The sequence below is a fragment of the Lactuca virosa genome, chromosome 1 (genome assembly GCF_052849685.1).
Source record: "Lactuca virosa cultivar CGN04683 chromosome 1, Lactuca_virosa_CGN04683_v6, whole genome shotgun sequence".
Classification (NCBI taxonomy): Eukaryota; Viridiplantae; Streptophyta; class Magnoliopsida; order Asterales; family Asteraceae; genus Lactuca; species Lactuca virosa.
This window is the reverse complement of record NC_136426.1, coordinates 96788709-96808523: the sequence shown is the minus strand read 5'-3', so window position 1 is coordinate 96808523 and position 19815 is coordinate 96788709. Positions and strand designations below refer to the sequence as shown.

Genomic DNA, 19815 nt, shown 5'->3' with positions numbered 1-19815 from the left:
ACTGCTACAAATAGAAGTCTATATAATATATGTTTGAAAATTAAAAAATAAATGTGGTGTATGTTAAATAACAAAATTATTCCAAGATCATAAGTGACTTAAATAACAAAATTATTTCTAAATCATAAATTAACATTCATAATAATATATTATGAATGTAGGTTAAACATACTAATAAAAAAACAATCATCCCCAACAAATGTTTGAAAATTCTAAAACAAAACGTGAAAGTACTTAATGAAAAGTAAAATGCATAATCATTGTCTATAAATCATAATCCAATACCTAACGAAACTTAAACTTAAAATAAAAAATCAGCCACTATTTTCCAACTTTACCTTCACAATCTGGTTAATGCGTCCTTCTGGCGATATTTTAGGAGTTTTTGATGATGATAAATGTTCATTCAACTCCAGATCAAACACTTCTTCCAGATTTCTCTTCAAAACAGTTGGTGTATTGAAACCCTTCATGGGACTTGTTGCTGAGTTTTTATCAACAGTGTAAGGTGTTATGTTGTCGTCTGTCCCAGAAATTGCATCCTAAAAAAAATTTGTACTTAATTAATTTATAATATGAACTTATATTTATAAAATAATTATATGCTATTATAAAGTGTATATAACCTTCAAAATCCTATTATCTTGTGATTCAGAATCGGCTTCACCAATATCAAATGATTGTGAATTACCAACCTGCATAATAAATAATAAAAAATATGAACACATATAATAATAATAATAATAATAATAAAATAATAGTAATTATAGTAATACATAATATAATGATAATAATAATAATAATAATAATAATAATAATAAATCTTTTTATAAGAATAGTAAAAATATTAAGCATAATAATAATAAATAAATTAATGACCTGTGAAACGGTAAACTTATTTTCGAGTTCTTCAATCAACTTTTCATCATCACTGACTCTACATATACTGTATTGGTTGTTATTGTTCGAGACTGATTGATATTTTAAAAGCCAACTTCAAACCTTTTAGTGCATTTATCTCTCCGGGATAAAGTTGAGTACTAAAACCAAGCTACAATAAAGAAAAGTAAAAAAAATTTAGTTAAACTAAATATATTAAGTAAATGTATCATTTAATTTTAATCAAGGAAGACGACCTTGACTGTTTTTTTAAACAGATCATGGGCTGATTTTTTCAAAAGATACTTTCCATCTCTTTCAAACATGGTTAAGGTAAGAGTACCAGTATTGTCTTGCACACGTATCGGAATCTTATATCTATAAAAAAGGAAAATCCAAAATATATTAATTACAATATAAAATATAATATATGTTTTAATGATTCAGGAGGAAAATAATAACCTCGGAATAACCGTAGTTTTCTTTTTTGTGCAATCCTTATTATGACATTCATAACCAGTTAATCCTTCATCATCAACTTGATCTTCTGCACCAGGAGGCCGAATTGCTTTGTAGTTGCAATTTGTACATGCCAAATAATGCCATGGCTCATTTTGTAAAATTCCCTTTATAGTGCCCACGATAATGAAAGTATTTTTCTGCATATTAATTTTATTTTGATTATGCAATATACATAACAAAAAAAGTAGGTTTATAAATATTATAAAATATATAAAAACCACACCTCCACAGGTTCTGAAACATCAGCAATTGTCTTCAACTGAAACTTAACCATGAAATCATCATGTTCAGAAACTTTATTAGACTTCATAAGTGTGAATGTATTTGTGGATGAATCAGGGCGATCATCTCCATCCAAACTGTTTGTTAAAAAAAACTAACTAATATTAGTCACATAAAAATTAATTGTAGAAATTTGAATGAAATAAAGAAAAGTAAATAATATTAATCACATAAAAGATAAATATAGAAATTATAATGAAATAACAAATAACAAATAAGTAATATTAATCACATATAACTAATATTAGTGACATAAAAGTTAATCGGAGAAATTAGAATGATATAACATAAAATACCTTTTCTTAAAAACATTGATTTCATCAATGTCTGTGTTAATGAACAGCTTCGACACGGAAAAATAGGTGTTAACTGTGAGACGATCTATAAAAAAGATTTTAATAAGTGTTAATTTAATGATTAAAAAAATAATTAATAACAAAATACTATAGTATACCTCTCCAAATACTAAGTTTCGCAAATTGAATGATAACGATGATACGAAGATTGTGTGAATTGTTATCAAGAAACCCTTGCATTTTGTAAGCAAAATCACCCCACAAATTGACACTTAGTTGCAAACCACTGACAAATAAAAGTTTTAAATTAAATGAAATTATAATTAGATAATCTAATATCCAATAAAATAAAATAAAATATAAAATAACAAACTTTGCATCTTGGATTTGGATGTTGAGTCTGTGTTTTTTGATATCATCATTGTCTCTCCCCATCTCACCAATTGCAACGACCAATCCAATAACATCTATGAACATCAAAAAAGATGAATTAAATTTTGTTATGATTTTAAAAATATGATATACTATTCAAACCATAAAATTGACAATAATTAATCTATAACAAATTACAACTAACCGATAGCGGTGTTTTCAGGATGGGTCAATGAGATAATAGACTGGTAATCAACAAATTCAAAACCAAATGCAGGTCCAGAAAAGTCATGACACTCCGTAAGAACAGTGTTACGGACAAAAGTAAGTTTATGATGTTGCCGAGTTAAAGTAAAACCACCCATCCTTTGAGATGCAAAGCTTGGACATTGTATGTAAAATGCCAAGCCATCTTTTAGAATGTTTTTGAATCGATAGATGTTTTTTCTTAATACATTTGCTTGGATCTTGGTACCCTAAAAGAAGTATGATATATAAAATTATCATCAAATCATATTAAATTTTGAATTTGTAATGAATATATAGTGTTAAGTTGTAAAATACCTGTTCATCTATTAAGATTAATTCAATCGAGAAAAGTTCATCCTTGTTATAGAATGAAAAAAGGTTCCATAGGTTTATCACTTTAACTTTGATAGTCGAATCATCTTTAAGTATATCAAAATCCGAAATCAAAGTAACATTTGGCTGTGCCATTTCTCTGCACAGAAAAATCAACATATATAAAATGACACGGATCGAAAAAGCAATGTAAAATAACTTGAATTAATTATCAAAGAACAACCAAGCTGATAACCTAATGTAAAATGACTGGAAATGAAAATGCAGTAAAAAAAGTAATGAAATGAAATTCAAAATAATGAATATACACATCAAGTAAAATCTATAACCATACTCTTTTAGTTCTGTTATACAATTTGTTGCTGAATAACCATACTCTTTTAGTTCTGTTAAACAGTTTATAAAAAAAGACAAAAATTATATATAATTTTGTTATATAATTTGTTGTCGAAATCAAAGTAACATTTGGCTGTGCCATTACTCTGCACAGAAAAATCAACATACATAAAATGAAACGGATGGAAAAACAAATGTAAAACAAGTTGAACTAATTATCAAAGAACAACCAATTCGTTTATCCACTCATAAAATGCATAGTTATCATGGTTTTCGTGTAGCATTAGAGTAGATAGCAATTGACATGTGAAACAGTGAAAGCAGTGAAGGGATTGAATGAAATGTAAAATCAAATTATTGAAACATATTGTGTAAACATATAATAAAAAATAACAACTTTTAAAATTGTACCTTCATTGCGTGCAAATATAGCAAGAATTACAGTCAATTAATTGATGTAAACATATGTTCAAGAAACAAAGGCAAAGAAACGAATTACATTCTAAACACAAAGACAGAAAAAAAAAGAGAAAAAGAAAGATTGAAATTACAGAAATAGATGTGCAGGTTGATGTTAAAAGGAAAAAATAATAGAAATGAGTGTTTTACTAACCTTTTGCAAATCGGTAAAGCAGAGCAGTTAAGAAACTCAAACTTGAGGGCAAAGCAGTAGAAGATTATGGGCATCGATGGGTTAATATAAATATGCAGAGAGTAATGAAGCACAAAAATTTTATTAATTGCAGAAAAATATTTTATTTTGCCGATTTTATTCCTGATTTTTTTGGATCTGATTAGTGGGTAATTGTTTCAAATTAAAATCTTTGACTACAATTTCGTTTTCTCTTTTTTTTTTCTGCAAAGAATTGGGTTAATTTGATTCCTGATTTACAGGATTACAGGATATGATAATATCGATTGTTATTTTTTGAATTTCAAAATATATGCTGTAAAACAAATAACCATAAATGTAGGATTGACCATAAATTTACCAAAATTATAGGATTAATATCTTTAATATCTATTTTTATATACATGTAATTGAGCTGAATTTTAGGAGCTGATGTATCGATATTTAATTTTTTCTGATTTTATATGCAGGTAAATGAGCTGAGTTTTAGGAGGTGATTGTATCTATATTTGCTGTAAAGTATGGGCGGGAAATTTTGCATAAGAGATTCCTATTTAAGACAAGTGGCAAGGAGGAGGTGCATAAGAGAGACATGTGTCATGCAAAGTACTCTTTTATTAAGAATATATATATATATATATATATATATATATATATATATATATATATATATATATATATATATATATATATATATATATATAAACTTGCAAACTATCATACTGACCCGAATCTATTTTTTTAAATAGCTATTATTATCTTTTATTTAAAATCATTTCATAATTAAAATAACTGAGATCATAATACTATGTCAAAATTGGAGGAGTATTTTTTTTATCTCATTCCACAAACACATAGAACTCAAACAACGCAATTTGGTCAACCATTCTTGATCACCCACGATTTCATAATCGTGTTGTCTGCTCCAACATTCTCAATTATCGACAATTCATCATCAACATTAGTCATTAGGTGCGAGTCATTTTATTGCGATTTTTTTAGGTCTGATTTCTAATTTCTGATTGCTGAGTAATAAAAAACATATATATCTCATCTGAATAATCTGTGAAAAATAACAATTAGAAAAATCAACAATCTGTGAAAAGCCAGATAATCTATGCAATAAATTCAATAATAAAAAACATCGGTATCTCTTCAATATTTCAAGAGTTAGCAATCAAAAATCATATAATCACACAATCTAAACAATACTTACAAAGTCAACGATCAAAAACATTGGAATCTCGCCAGAATTCAAGACTCGGCAAATGGAAATAAGATAATTAGGCAGTCTAAACAATAATCTAACATTATTGAAGAAAAAACCAAAATAATTACAATAAAAAAGACTAAGAAATTAGATAATCAAACTCAAAATAATCAGATAAAAAGACTTACTAACACACTAACACAAACTTAGCAATCAATAATTAGAAAAAAATCTTTGTAATTAAACGACCTCAGAAATCATACTCGACAATTAATAGATAATCAACAATTAGAAACTAGACCTAGAAAATTCATAATAAAAATACTCGCAAACACACATGAAGACTAAAGCTGTTGTTGATGATGAAATCGTCGGTGATCGAGAATGGAGGAGCAAATGGAGGACAAACAACTATTATGAAATCGTCGGCGATCGAAAATGACGGACCAAATTCCCTCGTTTGAGTTCTAGGGATGGTATGTGTTTGTGGAATGAGATACAAACTACTCTTTCAATTTGAAAAGGATATTATGATCGATCTAATTTTTTTTATTAATGAAATGTCTTTAAATAATAAAAATTGATACACACCAATTCTTAAATTGTGTGGGGGCAAACTATAAACCTTTGCCCTCTCTTCTCCCTCAATATTTTATAATTCTTCGTTTTCGACAACGTATCATGAATAACTTTTAATAAGTTTTTTTGATTTATTAGAATCATTATAACCAAAATAGAGAAAAATTACAATTCACATGCGGAGGAGATGTGATATGTAAAGTGAGTGCAAAGACTACGATTAAATAAGGATGATTTTGAATCAATTCGAATAGTTGTTGGCATACGGTGTAAGCAATTCTATGAATTCAGATAAAACAAGTAGAAAATAATCATAGTAGTTGTAATGTTCTTGTCACAAAGGGTAGGAGTTTGGAAGTACCATTAATATATCGGTCTCTTTCATATGCTAAACAACCTTAACGGAATTTGTTTTTTTTATCCATAGACGGAATTGATAAAATATGTGGAAAACCCTTAATTAGGAGTGGCATGCATGATATCAATGTATAAATGTATAAGTTACAAAGGAATCTCTATACTATATAGTAAAATACAAAACAATACAAAACAATCTAACACATTAACAACTTCATGCTTCGGTTGGTAAAACATATGGATGATGTAGCTTAGTAACCCATTGATATATGTTCAATTTATAGGAGCTACATTCAAAGGTGACCGTTATGGTTGGCTCGGCCAACCGTTTGGTATAAGGGTTGCTTAACATCATCACCAAAGGTGAGTCATCTCCCCCAAAACCTCAAAATTAGGGAAACCGTTATGGTTGGTTCGGCCAACCGTTTGGTATAAAAATTCATTAATCGGATCAATTTAGGGATGATATGAAATCATTCTTGGATCTTTAAATGGATGAACAAGATGATTTCTCTCTTCAAGGTCGATGATTCACGTCACGTCTAGAATATGTGGAATTTTAAATAATCAGTAATATATTAGATTTTTCGGTTAAAAAAATCTAATTAAATGTTAAACTACGTGGACATCATGTGAGTAAAGTTTACCGGGTAAATTAGCAGTGACATATTAACGGGTAAAAATGAGTAAAACAGTTTTATTTTTTAACTTTAACCATTTGTGCCAAATCATGCCTAAAATGATTATAGTTCCTTTCTTTTCAATTTTGAATTCTAAATTGAGGTTTCAGAATTAAAATTAATATAAATCTGATGGATACTTTTGCAAAATTTGTAAAACTTAATTAAAAGTATATTTTCAATCGAAACCCAAATCCAATCGAAAAGACTAATATAACATACAAGTCAACCAAGACAACTTCCCAGATCGACAACCACCGCTTTCTTCTCGTTTTCAATTATCGGTGACTATCTTCTTGATTTTTAATTTAAAGTTGTTTTTATCTTTAATAATTAAAGTTGTCTGGGTTATTTTTATAATTTAATGACAAAATTTTATGTAATATTTTTTATAAAAATATATTTGTAATCCAACCAAATTAGATTTCCAAGGGTCTTAATTTTATAATGTGATAATTGTTGGAGGAATGACGTAGAACACCATTATCCTGTAAATAAAAGATGGAATCAATGGATACAGTCGGAATCCTACTCCTCTTTTAACACTGGATTCCACTTGATTCTCAAACCCTAATTTGCTTCACAGATTGCAAGGAGGAAGATGCTTTTCGACGACGTAGTTATAATTAAGCAGGCGGAAAAGGAAGACGAAGCTACTGTAATCACAATCAATTGTCCTGACAAAACCGGTCTTGGTTGTGATCTTTGTCGCACCATCCTCTTCTTCGGTTTGAGCATTGTTCGCGGTGGTATGTTTGTAGTTATTCTTCTCTGATTTCTCCGATTGTCTTTTGGTGCTTTTATTTGGTCTTTCGTTAAATTTGAAAAAACAGAGTCATCTGTTATTTGTGATTCATGATTTATAATTTGAGTTTTGAGTTCAACCGCTGTTTCACATACATAATTGTTTATCGTTTGAATATGTATTGGTGATAATTACTAATTAGGCGGTTTTCGTTTTCGGATTCATAGCTTAAGATAATTTAGTTATACTCTTTCTCAGAATCGTAATCTACTTTGTGCTTATGTTGAACAACTGGTATTAAAGTGCAAGATTCGCCTTTGAATTAAACTGTTATACACTTATATTATCAAAACCTATTTCTAGCTCAAACAATTGTGAGAATATCACTGTTTGATACTGTTCGATGGTATGTGCAGATGTATCTACAGATGGAAAATGGTGTTACATAGTGTTTTGGGTAGTTGGGAAACCAGGTACGCTATGGAGTTTATTGAAGAAGAGACTATTGGAGGCTTGCCCTTCTTGTTCTTCTGCTAACACACTCATATTCTACCACCCTGAATCACAACCACCCAAGCCTGCAGATGTGTTTCTCATCAAGTTTTGCTGCCATGATCGACAAGGCCTGTTACATGGTACACCATATCCAACTTCAGAACCCAAATCCCACAGTTTATATTCTAGATCCATCTCTCTAATTCATTTTTCTTAAACATACTTTTAAATCTATCAGATGTGACTCATCTTCTTTGTGAGCTTGAACTTGTTATTCAAAGAGTCAAAGTATCAACCACCCCTGATGGAATGGTGATGGATTTGTTTTTCGTGACTGATACAAGGTTAATACTCTAAAAACTTCTCTTTTATTAATCTTTGAATCCTTTTTGATATTTTTCCAGAATTTCTAGGGCTTATAAAGTCTTTTCAGGGAACTTTTACATACAACAAAACGAAAGGAGGATACACATGATCATTTAAAAGCTGTTCTTAAAGATGATATGTTAAGCTGTGAGATAAAAATGGTGGGACCCAATTTCACAGCATGTTCTAATGGCCCACCATCTTTTATTCCTCCAGAAATCACAGAAGAAATGTTTAATCTGGAATTGTTTGATGAAAACAAACATGAAAGTGTTTCAGTTTCAGTCATGATTGATAACTCCTTAAGTCCTGCTCATACACTTGTCCAGATTGTTTGCCATGATCACAAAGGTGTCCTCTATGATATAATGAGAACTTTGAAAGATTACAACATCCAGGTATATAAGGTTATAATCTTTAATAAACAAAAAGAAAAAGGTTTGATTAAACTGTATATGCATTTTCTTATCAGATATCATATGGGAGATTTATGAAGAAAGATAGAAAAATTTGTGAACTTGATTTGTTTATAGTACAAGCTGATGGAAAGAAGATTGTGGATCCAAATAAACAAAGTGCATTGTGTTCTAGAATTCGTATGGAATTAGTTCGCCCTCTAAGGGTAGGTTTGGTCAACCGTGGGCCCGACACAGAGTTGGTTGTTGCAAATCCGGTGGAGTTATGTGGGAAAGGGAGGCCGTTGGTATTTTACGATATTACCCTTGCTCTCAAGATGCTGAATATGGACATATTTTCGGTAATTTCTACCCAAATTGACTTTTTGAGTGTTTGAGTTTTGTGTTTGAGAGTATGAATGTGTTGTTGCAGGCTGAAATTAGTAGGCATTTGATTGGAGGGAGAGAATGGGAAGTTTATAGAGTTTTATTGAATGAAGGGGACAGATTGTGTGTGCAGAAGGGTAAGATTGAGGAAGGGGTTAGGAAAATGTTGATGGGTTGGGATCGATGATGATGATGGTGGTATTGTAAATAGTTGGTGGTACATAAAAGAAAGGAGGGGATGAAAGAGGTAAAATCACTTCTTTGTAAATACATGTCTTTGTAAATATGTTTGATATACAATTCAAAACTTTGCAAAAGGTATAACATGTGTGACATGACTTTTTCATACATAAGAGATGATGCATTGTTACATCACTTACATGCTATGCAATCTCTCTCTCTCTCTCATACACACACACACAAATTCATTCCATTCATGCACATGATGACATGCAATGCATGATGCTAAACTATCGTACATGACTTCCATAAGCGTAAAACATTTGAGAAGATGCTTTGCAGTTAGTATCCACATATTGTTTCATACGAAAAGAATGTGATATGAAAATATCATGAGTAAATTACACGAATGGTCCCTATGGTTTGAGGTAATTTGCACGTTTGGTCCCTAACTTACTTTTTTAACTCGGAAGGTCCCTATTGTTTGTTTTTGTTGTGCGCTTGGTCCCTATCTTACCTAAGAAGACTATTTTGCCCTTGATTTTTTAATTTATTTAAATAAACACACCTCAACCCCACTTCCACCTCACCTTACCTTACCTACCCCACTTTATTTAAAAAAATTAAAAAATCAAGGGCAAAATAGTCTTTTTAGGTAACACAGGGACCAAGCGCACAACAAAAACAAACAATAGGGACATCCCGAGTTAAAAAAAATAAGTTAGGGACCAAACGTGCAAATTACCCCAAACCATAGGGACCATTCGTGTAATTTACTCAAATATCATAGTTTGTGACGTATACCCCAAACGAAAAATAGACAAAATTGCAAAAATGATCCCTGTGGTTGGCAAAATTATGTAGTTTTGGTCCAAAAAGTTTTGATGGTGCACCAGTGGTCCACTTTTGGATCTTTTTAGTGATTTTGGTCCCTATGGTTGATATTTTTGTGTGTTTTTAGTCCATACCCCACATGAAATGCAAATATGCCCTTCATTATTTCTTTTTTAATTTCTTATTATTTTTTATTAACAAAAAGAAAATAAAATATCTCTCTTTATCTCTCTCCTTATTATTTTGCAAATGGGTAAAAATGTGCCAACACCCAAAATCTGAAGAACACACCTCCAAACTCAAAGTGTATAGATCTGTAAACTCATCATCTTTATCATCTCCGTCGGATTTTGACGTCAATGTGAACAAGATTTTGATTCCGGCAACCACTTTTAGAAGTCTTTGAAGAACAACAACCAAATGAGCGCTAGTACCTCCGATCAACCAAAATTGTTCGTTCCTCCACAATTCTTCTAACTCAATCCCTAAACCTAGAAATGATATGAAAATACACAAACGAAATCGATTTTTCAGAAATCGATTGTTCTTGAAAGCCCATTACCCATAAGCTTTTTTTTTTAGATTCAGAACTCAATTTCCAGTTCTAGAAAAAAAACCAAGAAATTCGATGAAGGAGATGGAGGTGGTTGGCGGCGGATGGTGGTGTTGGCGAACGGTGATGGACAGCGGAGATGGAGATCACCTCCGGTTCTCTGTTCCTCACACACATTTTATCCCAAATCTTTTTCTCGATTTTGTTTCGGAGATCTGGGTGTTATTTTCTTCTTTTGATCTTGGATAAAAATTAATGGTTGACGGCGGAAGATGCTGGTGGTGAAGCAACGAAAGATGTTGTTGGTGAGCGATGGTTGTTGGTTTCTGCATTTTAATCTAATACCCCAAAATAGAGCTTCAGACTGATGGATAAATATGTGTTTGAAACAAAGAGGTAGTGGTTGGTTTTTGTGTAACAACTACCGGGATTTCTTGATCATCAAGTACACATTCCTTCACAAAGAACGTACCAGAACGAACATCTCTTTCAACTGCTTGTTTTGTCCTTGTTTAGGTTATTAACTGTTCTGGCTAACTGGTGCATAGAATAGCTTCACTTTGATGGCCTTGTAAGTCAAATATCTGCCTACTGGGAACATTTCGTTGAATGCCCATATGATTGTGAGTTCATCCTCCCCATAGTAAGAACTGTAAGATTTAGAGAAAGAACTAATCAGACTACAAGTATGTGTGTGTGTCTGAGAGAGAGAGAGAGAGAGAGAGAGAGAGAGAGAGAGAGAGAGAGAGAGAGAGAGAGAGAGAGAGAGAGAGAGAGAGAGAGAGAGAGAGAGAGAGAGATGGCATTTTTCTATTTTTAATTAATTAAAAATATTAATATAAATATAAAAAATTAAAAAGTGAATATAAAGGGTATAATCGTCTTTTTAAGTGTATAGGGACCAAAATCACTAAAAAGATCCAAAATTGGACAACTGGTGCACCATCGAAACTTTTTGGACCAAAACTACATAATTTTGCTAACCAAGGGACCATTTTTGCAGTTTTGTCGGAAAAATACATTTATACTCGCTTTAGGGAGGAGGGAGTCATTCCCTCCCCACCTACTGCCACATCACTTTTTCTCTTTCATTTTTCTTCATCCTTCGCAACCCACAACACACGGAAACCCTATCTTTTTGAACACTCAACCCATTCAATTAAAAAAAATACAAAACAATCAAGGTAAAATCTTAATTAGCAATAGAGTTACCGCCGGTACCACTCCCGTTTCAGCTGGTTGTTTAAGTGGTTTCACTAACTCACTTCATCATCTCTCTCTACTTTCTCTCTCTCTCATTTTCTCTTGTACAATGTGTTTTAAAACCTGTACCTTCGTTGTTTTGTATTTTTTTTAATTGAGTGAGTTGAGAAAGATAGGATTTCCATGTGTTGTGGGTTGAGAAAGATAAAGAAAAAGAAGAGAAAAAAATTGACGTGACAGTGGGTTTAGTGGGTTGGGAGGGAATGACTCTCTTCTCTTTTAGGAGATTATACTAGGCCAAACTTGAATCCTATCTTGCAATTTATTCGAATCCAAACATGTCCATTAATCCAAGAATATGTATTTAATACTACAAGAAGTCTAAAATAACTTATAGGCCATTAAAGGATATTAGTTGATACAATTGAAATCCTAATAACTCCTCTCTCAAACCCTAATTTTGCGCTTCCCTTCCTCTCTAGTTCTCCATAAATATACTAAAGAAATTGAAATTGATATTCGTTTTGTTCGTGACAAAGTGGCAATCAATGTTGTTCATGTTTGCATTCCGTTATGTTGATATCTTACCAAATGCCTCCCTTGACCCTCTAGGATATAGTCCGGTTTGAACTTTCGATCTTCCACAATCGAACTACGAGTGAATATTAAACATTTATTGTATTTGTTTTATATTTATATCTTAGCTTTGCATTGTAGCTCGGCGCCCATACTCTATATGTATAAATCCAATGTTTGTATGGAATGAGAATCATTAGGCTAAATGGACCAAATCACATATTGTAACTTTTACTAAAGCTCCAATAAAAACTAAACCAAAGCACATAATATCTTTACCGTTGAAATAAAAAGATTAAAGCTCCATAAACTAACATCTATTACAATAAGAATTCATTATGCTCACACTCGAGCTTAACACGAGTATCGAATATACTCACATAAAAAAGAAAAAATGTTGTTATTTTAAGCAACTTACCATCCTCTTATAACATATACCCTTTACTAATTAAAGCCCCCTCAACTTAAATAACATATAGTTTGTCATCCTAAAATACGTCATAAATTTGGAAAATTAATTTTATGAAATTGATTCATTAAGCGTAAGCAGTGACGGAGCTACTACGGAGACAAATGGATGTCGAGCCCCTCATAATAACGGCATCTAACTCTGCTAATTGGACCCCAAATTTCACAACCAGCTTAAACCGACACATGACCATACACAAAAAATCTTTCTTAAATTGTTGAAAATATTAGAATCTATATCTATATCTATATCTATATCTATATATCTTATAAAGCTAACATTTTTCCTTGAACCTCATGCATTTGAAACTCCCAAGGCTATTCAACTTATATTTTTACTCAAACCATATTCATTTGAAACCTCCTATTTGAATGAATATCACTCAATGGTCTCTTAATAATGATTAACTATTCAAAGGTTTTATAACCTATATAATATGTTAATAAGCAATTAATGGATGATCTACTATAAAAATGTCAATCTCTTTTAGTAGAAACACAAATACAAATCACATACAAAATTCACAAAGATAACAAGTTTAAAGGTTTTTGTGTTGGTTTGAGGGCTTTGGATCATTTTCGAGCCATGTTATTATGTTAAAGTTTTTAATTTGTAAGTTTGCTATATACTAATCTTTATATATATATATATATATATATATATATATATATATATATATATATCTTGGTTTAAGTATTCTTTTAAGACAATCATTGTATGTTGTGGTTAAAATTTTAATTAAATTAAATTAGATTCATATTATCGATCATATGTGATGGAATGTGATATAAATAGTATTTAATTAGATATTGTATATATGTTTGTATATTTGTGTTGCTTCAAAGAAATAATTAATTAAAAATCGTGGATATGTCATATTATCCATATTATCTATGTAAGTCTTTTTTAAAATGCAAATTGTCTATCTTATCACTTTATATTTTAGTGTATGTTTAACATTTTAATTATAATAGTAAGTGTTTTTTAAAAGTTTTCTTTCACTTATTAATAATAATAAATGGTAAATTATATAAATCATGGATATTTTATATTATCGATGAAAGTCTTTTTTGAAATGCAAATTGTCAATCTTATCACATTATTATTTAATATATGTTTTATATTTGAGTAATAGTATTAAATGCTTCTTAAAAGTCTTCTTTAATTTACTAATAATAATAAGTGATTTAAAATTAATGAACAATAATTTTAAATGATAATAGCATCAAATTAAAAATTATGTAACATTAGCTACAAATAAATTGTACTCTAAATGATCATTATTATTGAAATTAGAAAATAATCACATAAGTAAAAAATTTAAATTAATCAATCATAACATTTTTTATAAATACTACTAAATAGATAATTATATTAATTATATTAATGAGGAATGTAGGTTGATGTCAATGAATAATATTGTTCAAAATAGTTGAGATTATATATATAAATTAGTGTAAAAATATTATGTCAAAGTTAATGTCAATAAATAACCATTTTAAACATATATTTTTCACTATTTTAACAATATATTTTTAACATGCGTCGCGCAACGCGCGATTATTCGTCTAGTTTTAATTATAAAGTTTGGAGGAATTATGTGACTTTTTGTGTTTTTTAGTCCAACGATTTATATAACAATATAAGCCATCCGATGTCATATCTCCCCCCCCCCCCCCCCACCCCACACACACACACAATATATATATATATATATATATATATATATATATATATATATATATATATATATATATATATATATATATATATATATATATATATATATATATATATATATATATATATATATATCAATTCCATACACATTTTTCTTACTATAGTCTATAAAGAAGTTTGAATCTTACTTTTAACATATGTATAATATATTATTATATAACAAATGGACCATTTTTTCAATCTCTTGTTATGTAAAAAATTAATAAGGCTCTTACCACGAGCCTTGTGTCCCGCGGGTGGCGTATTTCCTGAGGTTTAGGAGGATGAAGATTAATTGGTGAAAGTGAGTCATTGGAAACAATAAATAGCATTGTAAGATCCAATGTCATCCCATGTGCATTTTTTCTATTTATATGTTTAATAATGACTGATTAAGTAAGTTATTATGGTTTACTTTCTTCATACTTTATGTTTTTATGCTATTTTTCTGACACTTTATGAACTTCGTAAAACAATCTCTCCTTTAATATATTTGACAAACCAATCATTTTTATTTTACTAGCGTAGCTAGTCTTCATTAATTAGACGTTCTATGAATATATATTATATCCTCGCGTGTATTTTTAATTTAGTAATATTACATAGCTTTGACCAACAATTGATTTGTCTATTCACAAATCGAATCTAATGAATACTTTGGAAACATTAGAAACTTCACATGATCTTGTAAAGTGAGAGCTTTAATTTCTCTTTAACAAATTTAACATATGGCCCATTTCCATATATTAACTATCTTTCAAACGAAAAAGTGACAAAAAGATTTAAGAGCTTTGTCTAGTAAGTTACCTAATTAAACTATGATGATTGATGACATCTACCTTATTTATTATCTTCCTCCATCATGTTACTTTCCGGTGGTGGTGGTGGGGTGGTTGAAGGCGGCACCACCATCTCCGACACTTCTGTGGCCTCACGAAACTTCTTGTAGATATCACTGCGGTAGAACTTTTTTGTACGAATCACTAAAACAAGTGAAATCAAACATCCGAACAGTGTTGTTGCAGTGATAATCAGAAAAGACATTTTATAACATTCGATGCCATTACAAACCAGATCTTCCCCGTGTTTTCTGACTATTCCCTGTGCTTTCAATTGACGTGTAGCTTCTTTATCATAAAGACGACCGGCGACCACCACGTTGAGGATATATGATCCGACCGGACTTGCTCCGGCACCAAGATTGTACAAAGTGGAATAGTATTTTAATCCGAATAGTTCAGATATGATCGCAAAAATCAACGGCCATTGTGCTCCGAAGGAAAAACCCATTATGACTGAAGAAATGTAGAGGGAATTGGGTACACCGAAGGCGATTAAAAGATGGCCCACGCATGAGAGAAAAAGCACCAAAGTGAGCATCAATGGACGTGGGAATTTGTATCTGGTTCGCAAGATTTCTGAGAGAAAACCCGAACTGACCCGACCCAGATAGTTCCAGATACTCACGAGTGAAACGAAGGTGGTGATGCTGGTGGTTGGGTAGCCTAATGACCTCCCAATTTGGCCAAGGTTGTCGATTGCGGTTAGGGTTCCGCCTATGCCAAAGGTGGTGGTGGTGAAGAGAATCAACATGTCAATGCTGAAAAGTGCTTGTAGTATGGTGAAGTCATCACCTCTCCTCGGCGGCGTAAACACAGTCCTCCAGCAAGAAACCTCCTTTTCCGACGGTGGTGGAAGCTGGTTTGTGTTCGGAGCCTCCGTGACTATTTTGACCGGAGAAATCTTGATGCTGTTAACCACTTCTTGGTTAGCTTTCCATAGGTTTAGCTCTTCTTTAAACACAACTAAAAATGGTGCAAAAAGCAGAATCACGACGACGGAAGCACTTCCGATAAACTCAGGCTTAGAAAACTTGAAACTATTTTGGATTATAATAATAACCATAAGAAACCCTGCAAGCCCAAGTGATATATAAAGAAACTTGTAAAACATTCTGAGTTCATTCGTTTGACGAACAATCTTCATAATCCGAACTGTTCGAAGAAACACCATGGAAACGGCGGCTGGAAGCCATCCGATGAACAAGATTAAAGACCTTGAATCAAGCCCATAAATCGCATGATACAACTGTGTAATAATCGCACCACTTAAACCCACATAACCCTTCAAAAGCCCCAATACAACACCTCTACTTTCAGGAAAGTTTTTGACACAAGTAACCAATGCTCCTGTGTTAGCAAAAGTCTGCGAATTTGCACCGATGCAAATGTACAAACACATTTGCCAGAGGCTCGGTTTTCTAATTTTTCCGGTGACGGCGAGCCATATCATGAAGTAGCCGGAGAAGTTCATGGTGGCGCCAATGAGGAGCACTACCCATGGAGGGGAGATTTCGTTGATTAGACCTGATATGACCCCGACGTTGGTACCCAAGTCCTTGAAGGTGCTAAGCAGGTTGAGGGTGGTTTGGTCATATCCGAGGGAAGATTTTACGTCACCGGAGTATGAACCGAACATATAGGTGGCTCCAGAGACAGACATGATGAGAAGAGAAGCGAACACCATGAACCACCGACCGGTAATGACATGGCGGCCTATGGTCCTAATTTCTTTCATACCACCAACACTAAATTTAGTCTTTACCATGTGTCTATATATGTATGGTGATAAGAAAGCTTCTTGAGTCTAATTAAGAGATCCTCTCTCTCTCTCTCTCTCTCTCTCTCTCTCTATATATATATATATATATATATATATATATATATATATATATATATAGAGAGAGAGAGAGAGAGAGAGAGAGAGATGGAAAGAGAGAAAGAGTGTATATTTGTTCATGATGTCTTGGATTTTGTATATAGTTTTGAAACAATGTTATGCATTTAGTTAGGAGTAAACAAAAATGAATCATATATAAAGATCCGTGGTTTGATTAATGTGTTCTACCATTGACAATGCATGAGGAAATTTTTTCTGATCTTGAAAATAATAGTATAATTTCCATAATAAAACATTTTAGTTATCATCATATAACGAATGAGAATGCAAACAGACAACAAGTTGCGCCGCTAAGCCATTTTGTATGGTAAAGCCAATTCTTTTGAAGACTACATTCATAGATCTAGGGGATATAACATTGTTATGCATGATCCGTTGTAGTCTACTAAGAAGCTCCACCGCATCCGGCGTAAGGAAACCAAACGTATCAAATGCAAATTGTATGAACGCGTGTTGATTTTTCATGCACGGTTTCTCATGTTTGGTGATCTTGCATGTAGCGGCTTTTAATGCAGTATGTCCCGCCGTGAAACCCCCGACCCTTAAGCTTACGAGAGGGGATACCCCTGTAAGGTCCACACATGCGTGTTTCCCTCCAACCCATCCAAAAATCAAAATGTTAGCCGGTCTAAGGGTTGACCTTCCTTCTGTCGGGTCAGTCAGGAAATTCACAGGAGCCTTTTTCTTGGCGGAAACCCCGGCACACTTACATATGTCGACCAAAACATCCCTAACCATACCGTGCCTGTATTTGAACCCCGGGAGTTCTTTGCAATGAACTGCATGCTCGTCGAAAGAGTCCAAACATGCCTTGCGGCACATCGGACATATCCCATCGGCCGGGAATATTGGAATCATCAGTCGATGTTTGAGGATGGTACGATACTCCACCGGAGACATATGTTGGCCAAGCCCATCTATAGGGATAGCTAGAAGAAAATCTTGAGCATGTGGTGCACGTAAACACTGGAAAACTGCTTTCTGCCGAGCCGTCATATTGAAATTCACTTCCATATCTTGGATAGTTTTATTAAAAAGGGCACTCGCCAGTGTATTCTGGGATTTAGGGGGGGGGGTGTCCTTAGTAGTAAAACTGCTAAGGTCAATGTCCGGAAGCTTGTTACGAAGAGAATCTAAGGCACAAGAATAATCAGAAACCATACCATAAATGCCGCTATCCCGTAAGATGTGGTCTTGCAATACTTGATATTGGACCCTTGAGGCAACAAAAGCATATGAGGCAGCCTCTACTGCCGAGTATAAACGCAAACCACCAAACCGAATGGGTAGGGAAGCAAGTCGCCACTGTAAGTCGCCAAAGAATGGGCCACCACAAACCACAATGTCCTCAATCGCCCCGCGTAACCCATTATCGAATAACAACGCCGCCTCCTCCACTGTATAATTGAAACTGTTAGTTGTATTATATAGATAAAGTACAAAATGTAACCCTAACTAAAATAAAGTCGGCCCCAACTACTCAAACAAATACATGTCCATGCTGTTAGTGAATGTATTTTCTTTTAAGAAATGTAGAAAAGTATAGAACATAAGAAGGTCATTCAAGTATTATCTCTTCCAAATGATACGCTTTGTAACTTCATTTTTAGCATGCAAGAATAAATCATAGTCAATGGGCCAATAATACTTTTGAAAAGTTATCATTGAGAGTTCTTAGTTACGGGATGATGTGCTTCCTATTCTTTGATTTTGGTATTAAATATGCAAAAAGGTTCATAGAATGTTGATTTTGCTTCACTAAAAATTAGTACGATAGTTAAGCGTTTAATTGTTATTTGTGTAATATCATTAGGGATTAACAAAAAAAAGAAAATTATGATATACTTTCATCTTTTTATTAGTGGATTGTGTTGGTGATTTTATCACCAAATATATTTTAGTGTAATGGACTTAACAAGTGTTTCACGAATAATGTTTTAGTTATAATATAAGTTAGGAGGTGCGGGAGTGCACACTTGTATTTACTAAACATTGTTAGTACTGAACCCTAATCTACTGTACAAGGTCTAATTTGTAATTCTTGAAAGATGAAAACTGTTTTGATTTATCCGTTGTTGGATAAATCAGGGAAAACGACTCTTGTTTGAAACACAGAAAAACGAAAAACGCTCTCTCTTCATCTTCTCAAAATTGATTCAGATTTTATGCCTAAAATCTGAATTGCTACATCAGGAATTATCCCAGTTTGGATTTCGTGATACCCAAGGCATATAGGGTCGAAATATCAAACAAGGAAAATGTTTACAACGATTCCTGTTTGTTATACAAATTTCCCTATACCTAATTCGAATTTCCCCACCAGATTGGCTGTCTTAAAAATTAAATTTAGCTCTCCTTGCTAACGGTGGTAAAGATTAAAATTGGAGTCGAGTTGTTTATGGTCTTTTTATATCAAAGTCATACTTGA

At 32.3% G+C, this 19815-nt stretch overlaps 2 protein-coding genes across 2 annotated transcripts; one reads left to right on the top strand and one right to left on the bottom strand.

Annotated features, from left to right (window-relative positions):
- Positions 1-7180: 7180 nt before the first annotated feature.
- Positions 7181-9493, top strand: LOC145152120 (ACT domain-containing protein ACR10-like). Its single transcript, XM_079075386.1, has 6 exons — positions 7181-7475; positions 7888-8106; positions 8205-8310; positions 8400-8730; positions 8805-9089; positions 9161-9493. The coding sequence occupies exons 1-6, from the start codon at positions 7328-7330 to the stop codon at positions 9299-9301; spliced, it is 1230 nt and encodes a 409-aa protein (XP_078931512.1). The 5' UTR covers positions 7181-7327; the 3' UTR covers positions 9302-9493.
- A 5407-nt stretch (positions 9494-14900) lies between these two features.
- Positions 14901-17306, bottom strand: LOC145105754 (protein NUCLEAR FUSION DEFECTIVE 4-like). Its single transcript, XM_079042831.1, has 2 exons — positions 15488-17306; positions 14901-14917 (listed from the first exon to the last, which is right to left on the bottom strand). Exon 1 carries the CDS (start codon positions 17253-17255, stop codon positions 15489-15491), a length of 1767 nt encoding a protein of 588 aa, XP_078898957.1. The 5' UTR covers positions 17256-17306; the 3' UTR covers positions 14901-14917; position 15488.
- Positions 17307-19815: the final 2509 nt, after the last annotated feature.

Excerpts from the sequence above, each read along its gene's own strand:
- LOC145152120 (XM_079075386.1), top strand. The coding sequence starts at position 7,328 with ATGCTTTTCGACGACGTAGTTATAATTAAGCAGGCGGAAAAGGAAGAC. Across the intron at positions 8,107-8,204 it reads TCGACAAGGCCTGTTACATG|ATGTGACTCATCTTCTTTGT; the intron begins GTACACCATATC and ends TAAATCTATCAG. Across the intron at positions 9,090-9,160 it reads TGAATATGGACATATTTTCG|GCTGAAATTAGTAGGCATTT; the intron begins GTAATTTCTACC and ends GTGTTGTTGCAG.
- LOC145105754 (XM_079042831.1), bottom strand. The coding sequence starts at position 17,255 with ATGGTAAAGACTAAATTTAGTGTTGGTGGTATGAAAGAAATTAGGACC.